The 21,175-nt window shown below is 42.4% G+C and overlaps 1 protein-coding gene across 3 annotated transcripts in view; it reads left to right on the top strand.

The window, feature by feature from the left end:
- The window catches only part of Arhgap42 (Rho GTPase activating protein 42), a 224,442-nt gene that overhangs the window by 81,689 nt on the left and 121,578 nt on the right, over window positions 1-21,175 (top strand). For all 3 annotated transcript variants that reach the window (XM_035444354.1, XM_035444353.1, XM_027415152.2), the window contains exon 3: window positions 10,104-10,165. In XM_035444354.1, the coding sequence (XP_035300245.1) occupies window positions 10,104-10,165 (62 nt within the window). The remainder of the gene's footprint in view (window positions 1-10,103; window positions 10,166-21,175) is intronic.

Raw genomic sequence — 21,175 nt, 5'->3', positions numbered from 1 at the left:
CCAGCTTGCTTTCTTCACTTGAGCCCAGATGTTAATGCCAGTGAGAAACTGGACCAAGTATCCACTTAGAGGAAAGAGTGAAAACTGGAAGATTTGGTCATGAAGTAAGGATCTCAGCCCAGATGTACAGAGGCAGGCAGGTTTAGGCTGCACACCCATAGGCCTGCTTAATGATGTTATAGGTGTTTGAGAACCTCGGAGGTACCAGTACACAGGTGTTAAGGAAAGTGTTTGGGAATTTAGAAAGATACTGGTCAACAGGCTGTAACTCTTGCAAAATGCCTGAGAAGTAAGGATGCAGGGAGATGCAGGACCCAGCAAAGTGAAAGTGACCCTCAGACTCCAAGAGAAGACTCCTTTAATGATCCTGTTTGGAGTCTGGGCTGTGCTCTTCTCAGACAAATGAGGCCCATGTGCCCATAAAAGTCCCAAGATGTGGGGGACCAGGGCATTCCTGACTCTGTGTGGAAGATCAGGACAAGTTCACTTTTGCTATCCTGGTCATCTGTAGGCTGTGAATTTATTGCCATTTAATACTCAATTAGGAAACTATGCTATAATATTAAACACTTAACATACTTCATATATTTATTTATTTACATGTGTATGTGAGTGAGTATGTGCGTGTGTGAGAGAGAGGGGGAGCATTAGATTCCAAGGGCTGTGAAGTGTTAGAAGAGGAATGTCTATGAGTGCTAATGTGTATTTATGGGGATCTGCCAGCATTTGACAGGGGGCCATTCATACTCCTTCCTGCCCTGACTTCCATGACCCCTTCCTCCACATTGCCACTGTTGGTTTAGGAAGCAACTTAATGGCTTTGGGAATATGTCTCTGTGGAACTTGAAGTCACAAATGGAGTGGAAAGTCTTATTTGATGTTGTGGAGTCCGGAAAATAGCAACTAGGATTGTGGTCATAAACAAGGTCAGTATGACAGTCTGTCACTAGAGATGCTCATCGAAGTCAAAGAGTATATACCAAATACCTGATGGAAAGGTGGGCCAGTTTGCATACCCCTCCACCTGTTTTATTGACCCAGTATTTACTACTCGGGAATGCCACAAGCAGGTTGTGTTCCTTGCTTTGAGCTGTGATTCAATTGATTGGCAGTCAGAGTCTTTTGCCACCTACAATACTTCTGTGTTACTCTTGAGTTTTGTAGTTATTCAAAGAAACAAAATTCTCTCAGTAGCTGTTCCTGGCATCAACCCCTCAGAATTCAGTGTCCTGTAAGCCCCTGCATGTGTCTGCAGTGTAACATACAAAAACACATACTCAGCATACAGAGTCATCTGTCTTGTACACCAATCCTATTTTTCCTTTTCTTCGTATGGACTGTTTTAGGAACATAGAACTAATTTGCTTTTTCCAGCTCATCCACAAGCTGTGTGTGTGTGTGTGTGTGTCCTTGTCCTGTGTATGAAGATCAGGGCAGAGTGTTCTTCAGACAGAGCCTCACAGCCCTATTTCTTGCTTTCAAGCAACAAAGAGATTCTTGCTCGAGTTCACCTGGGCTTATAAAATGTAATTGCATTAGCTCAGTCCAACCTACATGCACTTCTTTCGTGTTTTCCTTAGGACTCAGTGAAATGACTTACTTAGTTTTTGGCTATTGAATATCTGGAAATTAAAAGGGATATACTCACTGTAGTAAAATGACAGGGTAGGCTGTGATTGTATGTGCCCTGAGCTTTTGTCTGGATATGGGTGCTATTTCAAATGCAGGACAGTCTCCTGAAAGAATTTAACACAATCTTTTGTTGTCCTGGTTTAAGAATATGTAAAACTCATGCTGAGGACTTGAAGCATTGAGTAGGCAATTATGTGGTCATCAAGTTCCATTAACAGTGAGTAGGGAGTCACTGACTTTCTAGTTTTGCTTCGGTTTTTAAATTTTATTCATTTATTTAATATATGTTGGAGATACACATATCCCACGTAGAGCTCAGGACTATTAGTGGGACTTTGTCTGGGCCTTCCATCATGTGGGTTCTGGGTATTGCACTCAGGTCATCAGACTTGATCAAAGATGTTCTTAGTTGTTGAGCCATACCTACAGTTTGGTTTTGAGCAGTCTGACTCTGTAGCTCAGCCTGTCCTAGAATTCACATGTATCCCAGACTCAAATCCGTATTCATAGACCCTCCCCAGCCTCTGGACCTTTGGAATTACAAGGATGTTTCAGCATACTTGGTGGCTTTTTCCACCCTCATTTTCACTTCAGACACTTAACAGGTTTGCTTGTTAAAAACTAAAAATAGTTGGGTGAATATTTAAGCTTGCTTAAAAGATTCAGTTAAGTAAAAGATACTTAGGATACTCTTATATTTTTGGTTGTGAGCCTAGCCTTTAATGGCTGAGCTATCTAAAATGGCTGAAAGACACATAAGAAAGTGTTCAACATCCTTAGCCATCAGGGAAATGCAAATCAAAACAACTCTGAGATACCACCTCACACCTGTCAGAATGGCTAAAATCAAAAACACCAATGACAGTTTATGCTGGAGAGGATATGGAGAAAGGGGAATACTCCTCCACTCCTGGTGGGAGTGCCAACTCGTACAGCCACTTTGGAAATCTGTATGGCAATTTCTCAGAAAAATTGGAATGAGTCTACCACAAGATCCAGCAGTTCCATTCTTAGGCATATACCCAAAAGAAGCACATTCATACAACAAGGACATCTGTTCAATGATGTTCATCGAAACATTATTTGTAATAGCCAGAACCTGGAAGCAGCCTAGATGCCCCTCAACTGAAGAATGGACAGAGAAAATGTGGTACATTTACACAATGACGTTCTACTCAGCAGAAAAAATAAAACAATGGGATCTTGAAATTCGCAGGCAAATGGATGGGACTAGAAGAAACCATTCTGGGTGAGGTAACCCAGTCACAAAATGACAAGTGGTATGTACTCACTCATATGTGGGTTTTAGACACGGAGTAAAGGACTACCAGCCTACAGTCCACAATGCCAGAGAAGCTAGTAAACAAGGAGGACTCTAAGGGAGACATACATGGTCCCCCAGAGAAGTGGAAAGGGACAAGATCTCCTGAGCAAATTGGGAGCACAGGGGGTAGGGGAGAGGGAACTAGGAGAATGAGAAGCGTAAGGAAGACATGATGGGGCAGTGAGGTTGAGTTGAAGGAAGAACAGAAGAGAGCAAAATAAGAGATAATATAATAGAGGGAGACATAGATTGAAAGAGAAATCAGGCACTAGGGAAATGTCTGGAGAGCTACAAAGATGACACCAACTAACAATATAAGCAACAGAGGAGAGACTACCTTAAATGCCCTCCCCTGATAATGAGATTGATAACTAATTCATATGACATCATATAGCCTTCATCCAGCAGCTGGTGGAAGTAGAAGCAGACACCCACAGCTAAACCTTGAACTGAATTGGAATCCAGTTGCAGAAGAAGGCCTGATAAGCAAAGAGGTCCACACCAGGCTGGTGAAACCCACAGAAACAGCTGACATGAACAAGGGAGAGCTCTTGGTCCCCAGACTGATACCTGGGAAACCAGCATGGGACTGATCCAGACCCCATGAATGTGGGTGTCAGTGAGGAGACCTTGGAAATCTATGGGACATCTTGTAGTGGATCAGTATATATAACTAGGATAGGAATGGACTTTGGGAGCCCATCCCACATGGAGGGATACTCCCTGAGCCTAGACACAAGGGGGTTGGCCTAGGCCCTATCCCAAAGAATAAGACAGACTTTGAAGACCCCCCTATGGAATGCCTCACCCTCCCTTGGGAGCAGAAAGGGTATGGGATAGGTAGGGTGTTCGTGGGGGAGGGGCAGGGGAGGAGGGGAGGGAAAGGGAGCTGGGATTGACATGTAAAATAATTTTCTTTCTAATTAAAATAAAATATAAAAAATAAAAAAATACTTAGGATAGTCTGGAATGTTGTAGAATAGACATTTTTGGCAAATATGTCCAGGCCATCACTACACTTTGTTGCCATAGGGTGAGATCTTACTTTTGCCTTTGTGAATTTTTATACTCTCATGGCCTCTCACAAATACAATTGAAGAGTAGATTTCAATAGCTCCCAAAGGACTTTTCCAATACTATGTTGTAGAGATAAAAGAGGTGTGTATAACAATATTTGTGACCTCCAAACTTTGCAGTTAAAATTTATATGGGAAACTCTCTTGGTTGTTCACCAGGAATCATTTCCTGCAGATGCGCAGGAATGGGAGGGATTGTTAGTGATGAAGACAGCCAGGAAAATTTTATTCAGGTGACAGGAATTTAGATAACTAACATAACTTTCTGGGGTTCCTGGCTTATCTTTTTTATGATATTTTATGTGTCGGAGACTAAGGGGTGGTATTTCTATTCTTGTACGTACATTGGATATACTATGCAGATGTATTGTTCTAACTTTCTGATCATGTTCACTAGTGGAAAATCCATTGTGTATTAAGTATTATTTTTGAAGAAGTTGCCCCAAATCAAGTTCCCATCATAAAAATAGGCGTGGTCAAAATCTGTAATGACTCTTTTATTAGATGCTAGTCTGGACCTAGATTTTATTCATAACCATAGTAAATATCAATAAATAAAATATGAAAGGTCATGAGCAATTATTTCTGTATGAGTACAGAATTTTTATATAATTATCAATCTTTTTAGACTTTTGCTTAGATGACGCCTTTGATAAATAATTCAAATGTTCATAGAAGGTGGGAGCTAGAGGAATTACTTCATATGCCTCCTGCCCAAGGTCCAGGACACAGTAAACTTCCTATGGTTTTCATGTTCTTTTCTTTTAAGTAGTGTTTAATAAATTAAGTTCTTGATGCATATTGGTTACACATATTCATAAGCTTCATTGAGATGTTTGTGTATTCTGTAGCAGTCATTTGTTCATATCTCTCCTCCCAAGTTCACTATCTTGTCCTCCCCCACCCCCACCCCTAGTCCTTGATCCTCTCATGCCTCTCTAGTGGTCCCTCCATGGTTTCACGATATTCCTCTTTCCACAAGTCAGAGGAAGCAGGGGATGCTTGTTTTTCTGTGTCTGGCTTATTTTGCATAGCATGATGTCTGGTTCTATTCATTTTCCTGCAAAGGGCATGACTTGTTAGTCTGTATGGCTGAACAATAATCTATGTATGTGTATGAGTGTAAGTGACAGCTCCACTGATTGATACCATAGCTCAGCATTTGTGACTAGGGCTATGATACATGTGGATATGCAGGTGTCTCTTAAGTGAGTGAGGACTTGCGTCCTTCAGTGCAGACCAGCAGTAGTATGACCAGATCACATGTTTTGTGTGTTTTTGAGGAGACTCTACTGATCCCCAGGTGATGCAATGGTTTATTCTCCCCAGCAGTGTACAAGGGTCACATTTCTCCTACAGCATTGCTGGTATTTATTCTAATTGATTGACTGGTTATCTCTGCTCTGAGAGGGGTAGGTTAGAATCTCAATGCTCCTTTGATTTGTATTTCTTTGATGGATAAAGGTGGGGAATATTGCTCATGTACTGATTGCTGTTTACAGGTCTATGAGTGAGAGGCATCTTGGCTCACATTCACTGGCCTACTTATTTGCTTATTGATTCTATTAGTTCTTTATACCTTTGGATGTCAGTCCTTAGGCAAGTGAATCTTTAGAAGGGGTTTTCTCTCGTTCTGTGTCTTATCCTCCATCCCTCACCACCCTGGTGATTTCCTTTGCTAGCAGAAGCATTTTGACCTGATCCAATCCTTTAGGTCAGTTCTTGCTTTTGTATCCTAAGCATCAGGAAATTGTTGCCTGTGCCACAGTACATCAACGTGTTATCCCATATTTCTTCTGGTGTTTCAGTGTCTTGGTTCTTCCATGAAAGTCCATTTTAAGTTGATCTTTTTGGGGCAGTAACTTTAATTGTTAACAACCTAGGACCCATGGGCAGAGAGTCTCAGTGAGGGATTGTCTACATTGGGTCTAGTTTGGATTGGATTGTAGGCACATGTATAGGGGAATGTCTTCATTAAAATAGCCAATGTGGTGAGATTCAGCCCAGTGTGGGTGGCACTATTCTGCATACAGGGAATCCCGAGCTGTGTAAGAGGAGAAGTTATGCTCATCACAGGCAGGGCAGGTGAAAATATGTGCATTTACTTCTGGCTTTGACATGATGTGATGTGATGTGACCAGTCTCAAGCTCCCAGAGCTGTAACTTTCATGTGGTAATGGACTGAAACACAAAGATGTAAGCTCAGTAATCTTACTTCCCTCAAGTTGTTTGTCAGGATATTTTATCACAGCCACAGAAATGGAACTATAGTAGGTTTGTGTGGGGTTAAAGTATAGGGTCTAGTTGGAATTGCCTAAGCAAGAAACACTCTCTCTCAGCATTGTCTGTTGGAATGGTTATCATCTGTGAGTTAGTTGCCTTGTGCGGATGCTGGGAACTTAATTTTAACTTTGGGGCAGCAAGTGCTCTTAACTGCTGAACCACCTCTCAGCCCATTTAGGATTTTCTAAGTATAGAATCATGTCACCTGCACACAGGGATCATTTAGCCTCCTCCTTCCCTATTTACATAGTCTTTATTTCTTTCTCTTGCTCTGTTACTTTGGTTAAAATTGCAAGTAGTGTATTGAGTAAGACTGTTGAGCCTGGGCATCCTTGGCTTGTTCCTGATTTTAAGGTATTTGTGGCCCTGTGCACCAACAGTGTTAATATTGTCTTTCCATCTCTAGGGGCTGCCTAGGATCAGTACACAGCTGGATCTGTTGAGCTTCTGGCAGTGTCCTGTTGGACTTTGAGGGTGTAGGGGTGACTGGAGATCTCCAGGATCGTTCTCCTAAAATCCAGGTTTCATGATAATATTGAGACCTCTGCTTGCTTTGTGGGACTCTTGTCTTCTTTCGGCTCTTCTAGCAAACTATTAATGAACTGTCTCGAAGCTTTAGCCCTGTGGTTCTGAGGTTGGTGGACCACCAACCAGTTTATGATGCAGGGACCAGCTCCCCATTTTGGCAGTCATAACAGCCGAACACGTACTTGCCTGACCTTACGTTGGTCACTAGGAGGTCAGATGCCTGCCTCGTGGCAAGGAACCAATCAGAAGTTAGCTGGTGGTGCTATGCTTTATGGATCTGGGTGTACTTTACAGACAAGTGCACAGCAATGACTAGAAGAGCATAGCAACCACCTTGGCAGGGCCTATGGGCCATAACAACCAATCAGTACAGGGCAAACCCTCCAAACCTGGAGGCACACCAATCCTGAGCCTGTGTGTACCCCTAGACACTCCCCTTACACTGCCCTATAACATCTCTATGCAGACGCTTCCAAGCGTCTTTCTAGCCATCCACCATGGTGGGTGAATGAAAGACCCGAGCTAACATGGGGTTAGTTCGTTAAACATCTACAATAAAGCCTTGTGCAGTTTGCATCAGGCTTTCAACTCTGCCTGGTGATTGGGATGACCAGGGTCCTGGGCTGAGATCCTGGGGGGCCTGAGCCTCCGGGGGTCTTTCAATGAAATGAATAGCCAGTGTTTCCATGTGCTCACTTTCTCAAAGAACACAAAAATCCTCATTTGGACCAAAAATATGTACTTTCTAAGTGGATTCGGCTTTATATATTTGAAAAGAACAATCTTAGTTCTTTGGGTATTATTTGTTTTAAGACTTTTCCTTGAAAGGTCAACAAAAGAAAAAGAGGGAACAAAATTTATTGTCAGATTGGGTCCAATTCCCCCAAACTGCTGGAGGGCGGGTGCTTTTTGTTGTGGGGAACCAGACATTAAATTTCTTTTGTATGTTAAAATTTGTCTTCTAAGACATTTGTATTATAATCAGCTATTATGAGTTTATAAATAGTATTTATATGGGAAACAGACCAGTTCAAGTGTAGTAGAAAATGGCATCAGTCCCTTTTGAACAAGGAGAGGCAGTTGGAAACCAAAATGAGTATCTGAGTTGCCTTTTTCTGGAAGCCAAACTCCTGTTTAAAGCAACGTCACCTTAGTAGGTTTCCTAATGAAGCCTGTGGGCATCAGCAGGTGTCCCAGGAGCATGTCTGTGGTCTTTTGGAGTGAGATGGTCTAGACTGCTGCTGCCAATTCCTGTGTGAAGTCCTGTTTGTCCTAAGGTACTCACAACTGCCTGTGTTTGAAATGATTTTTTTTTTTTTTTTTTTTTTTTTTGGTTTTTAAGAGACAGGGTTTCTCTGTGTAGCTTTGGAGTCTATGCTGGTACTTGCTCTGGAGACCAGGCTGGCTTTGAACTTACAGAGATCCGCTTGCCTCTGCCTCCCAAGTGCTGGGATTAAAAAGGTGTGTGCCACCACCCACCCCTGCTTAGCTCAGATTGTTGTTTGTATTCAGTCTAGGAATCAACCCATAGATTGTCCTTCCCACATAATAAGGTGAGCCTTCCCACATCAATTAATGCTATCTGAATACATCTGTGTCCTACAGACATACGCAGAGGTTTGTGCCCTGGGTTATTCTCAGTTTTGTTGGGTTAACAATCATATCAACATCATCATAAACCTTATAAAATTTGGATTTTTTTTTTGGTTTTTTGTTTGTTTTTTCGAGATAGGAGCCTGTACTGGCACTCACTCTGTAGACCAGGCTGGCCTCAAACTCACAGAGATCCGCCTGCCTCTGCCTCCCAAGTGCTGGGATTAAAGGCGCGTGCTTTTTTCATAAATTTATATGTATACATTTTCATACATTATATGATGTGTTTTGATTATATTGAATTCTCATTGCCCTCTTTCGTCCCCTTCCTACTCTTTTGGATCCTCTTCTACTGTCGTGTCTTTTAAATGGCCCAGGGGATTCCATTAGAGTTGCTTAGAGGATCATGAGAGAGTGGTTGTTTACAGGAGCTTGGGCACTACAGAGGAAAATGTTTTTCCCTCTCCCCTCAGGCATTAGCTGTATACTAATCCTCAAGGAGGGGTGGGGCCTTGTGACATACTTCGCTCACCATGGTGAACGTTGATGGGCAAGAAATCACAGCTGTTGTAGTTTAAGGGTGCAGTGGAAGTCTGTACCCCACAGTACTCTTCCTCCTGTGCATCCCCATATGTCTCTCTGGATCTTTCTTTCCATCCCTTCTGTAATCTTCCTGAGCTAATAGAATTCATTGTGTGTGTGGGGCGGGGGGGGGGCTTTGCATTACTAAATGCTACTAAGTATATCTATACAATTTTCCATTTATTTAGGCACCACATATGTGCGTGCCTTCATGAGTGTGTATGTGCACACACATGCCTATGTGCACATGTGAGGAAGTCACGGAAGAATGTAGGTATCTCCCTCTATTATTTTCCAGCATATTTCTTTAGGTAGGAACTCGCACTGAGCCCAGCCTCAGCATTTTCTAGCTCAGTTGGTAGCTAGGGAGCCCAAGGGATCCTCATATCTTCTGTGTCATTTTCCACATGCCAACACAATAGTCACAGGAGTGTGCAGCTATGTACAGTTTTTATGTGGGTGCTGGATATCCAAACTTAGGTCCTCAGGATCACACAGCAAGTGTGATGGCTCTCACCGACAGAGTCGTCTCTTCAGCCTGATTTATTGCTTTTTACAGATTTTAAAACTGTCCAGTGGTTAAGAACACTGGCTCCTTTTTCAGAAGTCTTGAGTTCAATTCCCAGCAACCACACACTGGCTCACAACCCTTTACAGTGAGATCTGATGTTGTCTTCTGGCATAAACTTGTTCATGCAGATAGAGCTGTCATACATAAAATAAATAAAAAATCTCTAAAAAACAAAAACAACAAAAATGTTTAATATACACAGACCATTGTTGAAAGAGATTCAGGACTGTTTAATGTAAGTTTCATATATTAAGTATATAATGTATATTTATTTTAGGATCTGAAGACAAACTTCCAGGCTTGAATTTGTAGCTCACAGAGACAACTGCCTCTTCTCCACAGCTTTTAGCCATAGGCCTCTTACTGTATGCATGCTTTCATGGATGTACAAACAAAACCACACAATATAGGATACAAATTAATAACTAGTTTCATTGTAATGTTTGCTGCCTTTTCATTAAATATTAACTCTGAAAGAGGATTAATGTCCTTACTTCTGTTTTGTTTTAAATAGCCCAATCACTGAAAGAATTCGCAAGGCTGCTTATTGCCGTAGAGGAAGAAAGGCGTAGGCTGGTAAGTTTGTTCTATATTTTTCATGAATCCTGCATTTGAGAAGAAGGAATAAATCTGAATTAGATAGCCATATAGGCATCTTACAACTAGAAGCAAAAAATAAATGCTACATGTAATTTTGAAAAGATATGTGGCTGAAATTAGCTTTAAAGATAATTTATGGGAGAAACACTGACTAATAAAGTTAATAGAACAGTCTACTAAAGACTTAGCATGAGACTTCAACATGGTGACATTTGAGTGGGATCATGAAAGCTGCGGGGATATTGCTAGTGGGAAAAATGGGGTTAAAATGTTTCTAGTCTAATAGGTTAGCCTATGTAAAATATTAGAGCACAATTATTTGTAGTGCTTTTCTTTATTCAAAATATAATTTGGCCTGGGTGTAGTGGTGCACACCTTTAATCCCAGGAGGCAGAAATAGGCCGATCTCTGAGTTGAAGGCCAGCCTGGTCTACATAATGAGTTCTAAGCCAGCCAGAAATACAGAGTAAGACCTTGTCAAAAAGTAACAAAAAACAAAACAAGCCCAAACCAAAAAAAAAGTATTATAATTTTTGGGTGCTGGAGAGTTGGATCAGTAGTTAAGAACACTTGTAGAGGACCCTGGTTTGGTTCTCAGCACCAACATGGTGGCTCACAACCATCAGCAACTCCTGCTGTGGGAATCAGACACCTTCCTCAAGCCACCTCAGGCCCTGCATGCACACTGTGCACAGACATACATTCATTAATATGGGCATTTGTGGTATGTGTGAAGTAGCTTTTTCAAACAATGGATTTGAGGTTTATTATTGTTACTTGTACTGTCTGTGTGCATATGATGTTTTTTGTGTGTGCTGTGTGTATCACAGTGATAATCGTGTGGAGATCAGAGAACAACTTTTTGGAGTTGTTTCACTCCTTCTTTATGTGAGTGTGGGGATCAAACTCAGGTCATCAGGCTGTGTTCCAAGTGCCTTTGACCAGGGAGACACTGTGAGGGCCTTCAAGTTAACCATCAGAAATCAGCTTTAGTGTAAAAAACAATGACCTCATGAAATGTGTTGGCAAATGGATGGAACTAGAAAAAATCATTCTGAGTGAAGTAACCCAGACCCGGAAAGACAAACCTGGTATGTACTCACTTACAAGTGGTCACTCTTCCACTATATTTTGTGTTTTTGTGATATTTAAATAGAGGTGTGTCTCATTATGTCATAGATAGATGTATGTCATATATGTGTGCTGTGTTTCAGAATAGTGTTTGGAAAGTTGTATTTTGTCTCTCTAAAACCCAGGTAATATGTTGCTAGACGTTTAAGTTCTGGCTTCATCCATCAGTGAGAATTGCCACATCCAACTGTGTGTGTGTGTCCATGTGTCCATGTGGATACATATTTGCTCACAGATATGGTCTCTTTGATAAGACTTTAGAATGCCTATAGGCTCTTTCAGCTCCAGTTTGTAGGTTAGCACATTTCTAATTTTAGGGACCAGTGATTTATCAGGTGATATTGTTGATATGTGCTCCTAATTGCAGAAGATTCTCCAAACTGAGCCAAATGCTGCTTGTAAACTGGTGTCTGTCAGGTTAAAGCACTTTCTGAGCAAACCACTATTTCACATACTGTGGAGTGACTTAGATAGATCAGGGCCCCGTCTAATTGAAGCAACTGCTGGCTTGCCTGCTCTCCATCCCTCTAGTCCTCCCTCTATCCTTTCCTCCCTCCCTCACTCCTGTTACTGGATGTCTTGTCCCACCAGGTCCCATTGCTTCAGTACCAAAAGAACACATGGGTGCTATATTAATTATTAAATTGTTGGCAATAGCTATAGCTTCTTATTGGCTAGCTCTGTCTTAGTTATTCCCATTTCTGTTAATCTATGTATTGCCACAAGGCTGTGGCTTACCCATAGTCCAGCATGTTACTGGGATACTCCTTCAGCCCCATGGAGTCTCCTCCCTCCCCTCTCCTACCTTTCCCAGAATTCTCCTCGTCTCCTAGTCCCATCTATATTCCTGCCTCTATTCGCAGTGTTTTACTCATCAACCAATAAGAGAAACATATATCCAGAAGGACATCTCCCATCATCTCCTTTTTCTGTCTAAATGAAAAGAAGGGTTTTAACTTTGAACACTCTCCCTTCTTTCTTTTTTTCTTTCTTGAATTTGTAGAAGTCATTAGTCTAGAGAGCAGGAATAATGAGAGCATTTGCTAGGATTTGGGGAAATGTTTCAAAGTATTCATATTATGGAAGACTTAAGACTCGTAATGACAGCCAAGAATGTGTTAAAATTCTAAAAAGATACCTCTGAAGAGAAACTGTGTATTAGTCAGTCAGTAAAACCTGTCTTGGCAGGCTGCCTGCAAGCATTTTACTGTTCATTTAACACTTCTGCTTTGGAGTTTAAGAAAGGCAAGTAATGGGAGATAAGGCCAAATGACCATGGTGTATTCCTTGTTAGCTTTCAGAAGAATGTTTGGAAATTTGTCCTTTTCCTCTCTAAAACTTGGGTAATATGCTGTTAGATATTTTCTATTCATGGTAATAATCCACAGAAGACTAAGCTGGTATTAACTTTAAAATATATTTTTACTGTAGCATTCTATTTTCAGGATGGTTCAGACATGATATTTTTCCTTATGATTGACGTCATAATGGTTGTTATTTTCATGGTTATATATAAAATTGCTGAATTTCAAGATTTGTAAGTGGATACATTAAAATAGACACGTAATCTTTCCATACTTCCCTGACTCCCCAAACCTATTTATTCAGTCTGTTGATTTACAATTGTTGACTATCAGGAAGGGTTTTAAGTCACTTTCCTCCCAGATAACACTATCATGACCCATTTAAAACAGTACGTGCTAGGTGAAGAACTTCTACATTTTTGTGGGTTTTTTTGTCATCATTATATATATAGTATATGATGAGAATTTCCTTTTCTGTTTTGCTTCTTCAGCACAGCTCCTTGGGCAGGGTTTTTATTGCTTACAGATGTCAGTGTTCTTGTTTCTAATGATGACTTCCAAGTGGACACAGCACTTGGGCCTCTTGTCTCTCTCCTTTGCTCTTTATCTTGTAGGGTTCATAGCCATTACTTTGGAGACTAAAAACCGTACATCATACTGGAAAAGTTTAGCTTTTACCTTTTCATATTTTTTCTTTGTGGTTGGTGTGTGTGTGTGTGTGTGTGTGTGTGCGCGCGCGCGCATGTCACGCTAGCTTATGCATGGAGGTCAGAGGACAACCTTGGGTGTTGGTCTTCACCTTCCATCATTGTCTGAAAAAGAGGCTTGTGTTCCAACACTGTGTCTTCCTGGCTAGCTCACCCAGAACTTCTGAGAGTTCTCCTGGTTCTTATCTGCCATAGCAACGCTGTGATTACAACTCTGACCTACCATGTGTGGTCTGACATTGTTTCTGATGTTCAATCTCAGCCCTTCATGCTTGCACGGCCCATACATTAACTTCTCAGCCACCCATCTTCCTTTCATTTTTAAAGTTACATGTACTCTGCAGGATTACCCATTCCTCTTTGCTAGTCTTTGCTGTATTAGTAAACTATGATTTGACGCTTCTCTTTCATACTTAGGTAGCACAAAAATATACTCTGATGTTATAAGAGGCAAATGTTTTAAGGTTACTGTGTAACCAGTCTACAGAAGCTAATACTTGCATGGGCAATTTAATTTTAAAGCACAGGGAAAACAAACAAATATGTTGTTACACAGTGCACAAGAACATGCCAATAGAGGAAAATGAAAGAAAGTTTTAAACAGCAGAACAAAGCATCAGATTTTTGGAAAGTGTCAGTTGATAGACCAATAAGACATCCAGAAATTAGTGATATGTTTTCTTTTCTTCAGAGAGCAAAAAAGCATTATCTCCTTTTTGATAAAAACATAGTCACTATATCCATTTCCTACAGAAGTCATGGGAAAGCTTTGGCAACCACTCAGAAGAGCAAAAACATTTGTGGATTTGCCTTTCATATTTTGAATCAGTAATAAATACTAGTAGAAATCCCATATATTCTTTAGTGAGTTTTCCCTAGTGATAATGTGATAAGCAAAATAAGCCAGACTCCAAGAAACAAGTATTGCATGTTTTCCCTAGGTAAAATATAGTGTGTGTGTGTGTGTGTGTGTGTGTGTGTGTGTGTGTGTATGTATGTATCTATATATGTGTGTTTGTATGTACATATAATGTTTATGAAAGGAGAAGGGCATATGTATGTATGTATATGAAAGGAGAGGGGCAACCATTTGAGGGAGGAAGGGGACAGTGGGAGGGAGGTGGGTGACAACAAATGGTAACAGTACAATATATACACGTATGGAAATGTCACAATGAAACCCATTATTTTGTATGTTGACTAAAAACAACTTACAGGGCATGGGAAATCATTGAAAAAGGAAGTAGTCACAGTTTGCAAACATTTATCGTCTCTTTCTCTGAACTGGATATTGTTCCATGAGCTGAGAATACGGCAAGGAGCCAAAAGAGTTCCTAGTGTGCAGTTGGCATAGCTGGAGATTTCACAGGGGAAAGAGTTAGTGTCAGGTGTAGAACATACTCTCAAAGAGGTGAGGACAGGGCAGGTCAGAGTGGAACGAGTGTGGGTGTGCAGGGCTAGAAGAAAACCAGCTGTGAGATCAGAATGTAGTCAGTTTGCAGTTCTCTGATCAAATGGCTTGACATTGAGTTCAGAGGACTGGAGAGATGGGGGTGGGGGGTGTCAGGGGAGTGTCCAAGAGGGTGGAAGGGTGGAAGTAGAGAACCAATGGGGAGAAGCCAGAGATGGAGGGTATGTGCACTTGTGCGTGTAGGTGTTGCGCGCGCGCGCATGTGTGTGTGTGTGTGTGTGTGTGTGTGTGTGTGTGTGTGTGTGTGTGTGTATTCATAGGTATGTGAGAGTCTAAGGAGACCAGAACAGAGCATTGGATCCCCTGCAGCTCTTGTTGCTTATTGCAGGGAACCCGTTCTCTGCAAGAGCAGCAAGTGCTCTTAACTGCTAATCCACCCCTGGAGCCCCTGCTTTGTATTCTTGTAATTTAAATCCCAGAACATATCACTGGTGATCTTAGCTTTTTCAGTGAACAGTTGAGCGCTCTTCTGTGCATATTGCTGTGTCTCAGTCCCTCGCACAGCACTGGTGTGCTTCAAAACTCCCCTCTGAACACCTGCCTCACACAGACAGACTCATTCAACATTTGTGCTTTGGAGGCTGGCTTTCTTCACAGAGAAGGTTTCCCCGTGTTGTAGTGTGGTGCCAGAATCCCCAATTTCTTCAGAATGGATACTCTCTCTCTCCATGTATGAATACGAATTGTACACACTCACCCTTCACCAAAGACACTGGGCTGCTTGTGCTTTATAGCTTGGGAACAATGCTGACATGAACATGGGTGAACAGACATGTGTTTGAGACCCTGTGTTGTGTGTGTGTTTCAGAAATATATTTAAAGATCATTCACAGGACCATTTTTGGTCACATGCAGCCCCACATTTCCCTTTCTCGTTTTATACCCACTCCATCTGGACCCTTCCTTTAAAAAAAAAAAAAAAAGCACATCCCTCTTCTACTCCCATGTGTATAGCCCACTAGGGTTAATGAGAATTGCTTGCACATACTTAATCAATGAAGGGCAATTTACCAGTGGCTACCCCTCCGGAAAAAAAGTGACTGCACCTCTCCAAACACTAACTGCCAATTGCTCTGTCGCTAGGGGTGGGACCCCATCCATGTTGGAATATTGATGGGCCTAACCTTGCCCTTTTTTAGGTGGAGGGAGACAGGGCACCATGACTTATTTAGCAAGACTGCTCTTGAACTCTCTTTGTATCATAAGACCTGGCATTCCTGGTCTATCCCCAAATTTTGGGGCTAGCACTCACTCACCACCGAGCTCAGTTTACAGACTTCAGGGTGGAACCTGGTCCTTCCTGTATTATAAGCAAGCACTTCACTAACTGAGCTTCCTGCCCCCATGTTTAGTTCTCTGAAAGACCACCTTATTGTTTGCTGTGGCAGCCTTAGCCTTACACATAGATGCTCAGAGGCTCCAGTTTCTCTCCATTCTGCTAACACTTCTTGTTTCTGTTTTTCTAGAAGCCACCCTAAAAGGTGTGACAAGCTGCAACATAATTTCCCTTTTATCCATGACCGGGCTATGTGGCAGGTGCCTTATCCATGAATCTACAAGTCTATTAGCATTTTAGAGCACTAGGAAATGTGGAGTGTTTAGAAGACACTGATGTAAGAACATGCTTTGTGGCAGGACATGTAGTGTCAAAACATCACAAGCATATTTCTCTGTGCACCTTACAATGTTAAGTGAAGAGCCATCATTGTTGTAGAAACAGGGGTGTAATCCAAAGTGTGTTTATGCTCTGGATAATTTAGTCATTTGAAGCTTCATTATTTTAATTGGCAACACTTAAATAACAGTAATTTCCTTTGCCTTTTGTTCTTTCCAGACAAGCATTTTGTAAAAGCTTTTATTGCCAGCCTCAGAAAAGCATGCTGTAAAAATGAGAATAGCTTGGTATTTCCACAGCACTTCTTCTTGTTGTTGTAATTGGAGCTGTGATGGCGAAACTGAAAACCAAGGCAGCATAGGTTGTGATCCTGGCCCCACTGGGCATGTGGCAACAAGTAGCAGGGAGGAGGAGAACCCTGTATGAGAAACTAGCCTCATGGGAAGGGTGTCTCCTCAGGGGTGAAGAAAGCAGCGAGGAGAGGGGAGGAGAGCAGGAGTTTGACCCAGGACTACTGACATTTCCAACAGAGTGCTTCCTTACTGCAGAGGACCAGCTCTCACACTGTGGGGCACTTAGTGACACCTTCCAGGACGTCTCCTCTGCACCCTCCTAGGGGAGACATACCTAAATGGCATCAGGCCTTGCTGGATAGGCAAAGCTGTGAATCGCTGACCTTTTATGTTCACTGGGAGCTATTTCTAGTAGATCTGAGGGTATCCCTTGACATCATTTGACTTAACTGGGGGAATTATTACTCATGCCAATTAGCCTTTAGCTCTTAAAAGATAAGGCAGCTTCTAGTTTAACCATGTCTCCTTACAGGTAATAAGTGGATCTCAGGAAATGTTTGCCATGTTGCATTCTGATGAATTATTTATATAAGTATGACTCTTTGCAATTCTGTTTTCTTTTGGGGCGGGGAGTTTCAAGACAGGGTTTCTCTGTGGCTTTGGAGGCTGTTCTGGAACTAGCTCTTTGTAGACCAGGCTGGTCTTGAATTCACAGAGATCTGCCTGCCTCTGCCTCCCAAGTACTGGGATTAAAGGCGTGCACCACCACCGCCCGGCTGCAACTCCATGTTTTCTAAAGTCTAATATGGCAAGGAATGGAATAATGTTTCTATGACAATGCATTGTTTAAACCCTTTTCTATGTGCATGGCAAGTACTGCCAGACATGTTCTACAGTAACTCAGTTAATCCACAGAACCACTGTGCAAAGGTTGTTACAGAACCTTAGTTTTGTAGGTGCACAGATCAAGGCCTGTTTATGATGACAGCATACTCAATACTCCAGCAGGCAGCCAGCAGGGCCACAGACCCCCACAGAAGACTCTTTTTGGTTGTCTCTGCTGCTGACAATGTAGAGGATGGCACTGACAGTTCAAGGACCAACCCAATCAACCATCTGCCTTGGGGAACCTCATCGGGCCTCCAGCTCAGCCACACAGGAGCTTTCATCTCAGGCCACTTACTGCTTTCATGAAGCACTGATTTCATCGTCCCAAAAGATTCCCACTGGCTTTGGTAGTCTACGGAATACCTACTCTGGTGGGGCACAGGAGGAGGGGGCTATATTTGTGGAAGAGGCCAGGCCTGCTGACCTGGCCCTGAGTGTTTCTGCCTCACCTTTGCATTCTCCTTCCTCTGGGATTATCTCATTCATTTTAACTTCATTTGTTTCTTTTGTGGGAAGAAATAGCTCCCAGTGAACATAAAAGGTCAGCGATTCACAGCTTTGCCTATCCAGCAAGGCCTGATGCCATTTAGGTATGTCTCCCCTAGGAGGGTGCAGAGGAGACGTCCTGGAAGGTGTCACTAAGTGCCCCACAGTGTGAGAGCTGGTCCTCTACAGCAAGGAAGCACTCTGTTGGAAATGTCAGTAGTCCTGGGTCAAACTCCTGCTCTCCATGTGTAAATGTAGTCATCCACTGACCTGTCATTTCTTCTCAATCCACATCATCTGATTGTCTCTGCGTTGTAATGGGATGAAAGGAAATAAGTCAGGTAGTGTCTGCTCTTCACTCGTGAGTTAGTGGTGCGGCCCTACACAAGTTAAAGCAGTAATACAAGGAGCACCAATGCTCAATAATACAAGGAGCACCAATGCAGGAGGCAATGCACATGGGAAGGGCTGTGCCAGTTCAGAGGAAGTGGGCATTATGTCTGCCTGGAGGGATGTGGAAAAGGTTTGTTCACCAGGTCTTAAGTGATAGATGAGTGCCCTCGGCAGCAAACAGAGGAGAAGGTGAAGGGACAAGGGAAAGAAATGTGGGAAGAAGTGACTGATCCTCATGTGTCCGAAACTGTGCTCATCCACGGGAGCAGATGTAGGTGAGCATGTGTAAGTCTGAGCTTTCTGTCTATAGGAAAATACAGGGTACGCTGGCATCTTATATAATTCAGATGCTGCTGTGTGGCCAGTGGGAAACCATGAGTAGATGCTGGGAGGGCTGAGAGACTTCAGGGGTTGACAAGATGTCTCAATTGATAAGAGCAAGAAGAAGGACAAATCAGACAGCTGTGGTAGCACATAGTTATCACCACAGTACTGGGGCTTTGGGGACTCCCATGCTACCCTGCTTACTGTTCTTGGTGAGTTTTTGTAGGGGAAGCTGTAGCCACGCCTTCTTAGGGGCTGGCTACAAGAGTACCTGAGGGCTTGTGAGGGCGTGGTCAGAGTGAGTAGGGGGACTGCGTTTTCGGTTTCGGTCTCTCTTTGCTTCTTGCTGTACAGACTACCACCGGCTGGCTGGTTCGCTCTGTAAGTAAGGCTTTTCCCTATTAAATACCCTTATATTTCTACCTGACTCCGTATTGGTAATTTACTACTATATCTGGTGTCAGAAGTGGGATATTGGAAACCCACACCCCATTTGGGACAGGCTGTGGGTTCCATCGGGCCCGCCGCCTAGGCCGGGAAAGCACCCTCTTTCCACAGGCGTTGCCGGCTAGCAGCTGACCCACGGCAGCTGTGCTGCTCAGTCATCCACCCAGTTTCTAGCTGCCTAGAGGTGAGTAAGTTTCGGCTTTCAGCAGAGGCTTCCCCTTGCGGCAGAACGGGAAAGCCAAAGCTGAAAAGCCGTATACTCTCTAAGATAAGCGCAGGCGCTTTTGTGACCGCTCTCCATTGCTGACCGACTGCTGCCAAACGCCTCGGAATAACTAAAGGCCTGTACTACCTGCTGGTCAAATATATTTACTACATCTGGAGTAGAAATCAGGTAAAATCATAGCGGAATATTTATCATTTGCTGAAATTGGTAATGTTTTTGCTTATTACGTGAATTCACTGTTTGAGGAGGATGCTAATTTGCCAATTATTGGCCTATATGCTGTCATGGCAGTCAGCTTGCTGGTACAAATAGTATTACTAGCCAGAGGACTCAGGAACAGGGACAGAAATAACCTCACCACCTGCTTGCAGGAAATAACAGCTTTACGCAATGAGGTTTTGGAAAACAGATTAGGTCAGACCACAATTGTGCAGCAAGTGGAACAGAAATTGGATGATAAGCTTGGCTCTGTGTCCAATACACTAAAGACAGAGCTGTCTGATGAGATACAGCGTATTTATGATAAGATAAACACAGAGAGATCCTCCATGTCTGAGGCCTTAGAGGCTAGGCTGTCAGAAGACCATGACCAGCTAAAGAATATCTGTAGCCAGCTAGAAACTCAGATAGGCAATGTTACTCATCAACTAGACGCAACGGTGCAAAATACCCAACATAGGGTTAAAGAATTGGACAATGCCATTCAATCAGTTATTAAAGCATCCAAGGTAACAGATCAGAAATTTGAGTCTAGATTTGAATGTTTGGAAGATAATTTACAGTACAGGGCTGACAGATTACATAGGTCCATACGGTCGATTGCTGAGGACTCAAAATCAACAAATCATGACCTGGAATCTAGACTCCAATACCTAGAAGGCAGTTTCCATGCCATCCAGATGCTGTCTAAGGATGATCGTATGAAAGACCTAGAAAAACGTGTAGATGAGCAGTTAGAACAATTTACAGATTCACTAACGTGCTTGGAATCTTTTATGATTAAGGAGATTGAAACTTTTCAAAAGGATATCATTGCTAGGCTTAAAGATCAATGGGATGCCTCAGAAGCAGAATCACTCCAATCCCAGGCACCTACTCCACCCAGGTATCATGACTATTCTTCTAAGGTTGTTACTCGTACACCATTAGTGTACCCAGCTACCATGGTAGAAAAGCCAGCTTCTAAGAAACACCCTCATGGACGGATGGCTTATGAATGGCAACCTATACAGCCAAAGGATCTTAAGAATATTAAAGAATCAGTTGTCTCATATGGTCTCCATAGCCCATACGTAAAACAGCTATTACATTCATGGGCAACCTTTAACAGGGTGACACCCACAGATTGGGAACTATTGGTAACAGCTGTACTTGAGAATTCATGCCAAATCCAATGGAAGGCATTGGTAAGGGAAGAGGCAAAGCTCCTTGAACGTCAAGGCATAAAGGAAGGTTTTAAAGCCCCTCTAGATAAGCTTCTTGGTCAGGGTATTTATACTGACCCACAGGTTCAGGCTGAATATGATGACGATATACTGTCTCTTTGCAGGAAAGCAGCATTAAATGCCTGGGATAAGGTTCATGAGCCAGGAGAACGTCTAGAAGCTTATACCAGAATAGAACAGGGACCTACAGAACAGTTCCAGGACTTCTTACAAAGGTTAACTAGGGCAGTAGAATTACAGGTAACAGATCCAGAAA

The sequence above is a fragment of the Cricetulus griseus genome, chromosome 4 (assembly GCF_003668045.3).
Source record: "Cricetulus griseus strain 17A/GY chromosome 4, alternate assembly CriGri-PICRH-1.0, whole genome shotgun sequence".
Lineage (NCBI taxonomy): Eukaryota > Metazoa > Chordata > Mammalia > Rodentia > Cricetidae > Cricetulus > Cricetulus griseus.
The sequence above is the reverse complement of the archived record's forward strand: the minus strand, read 5'-3'. Positions and strand labels throughout refer to the sequence as shown.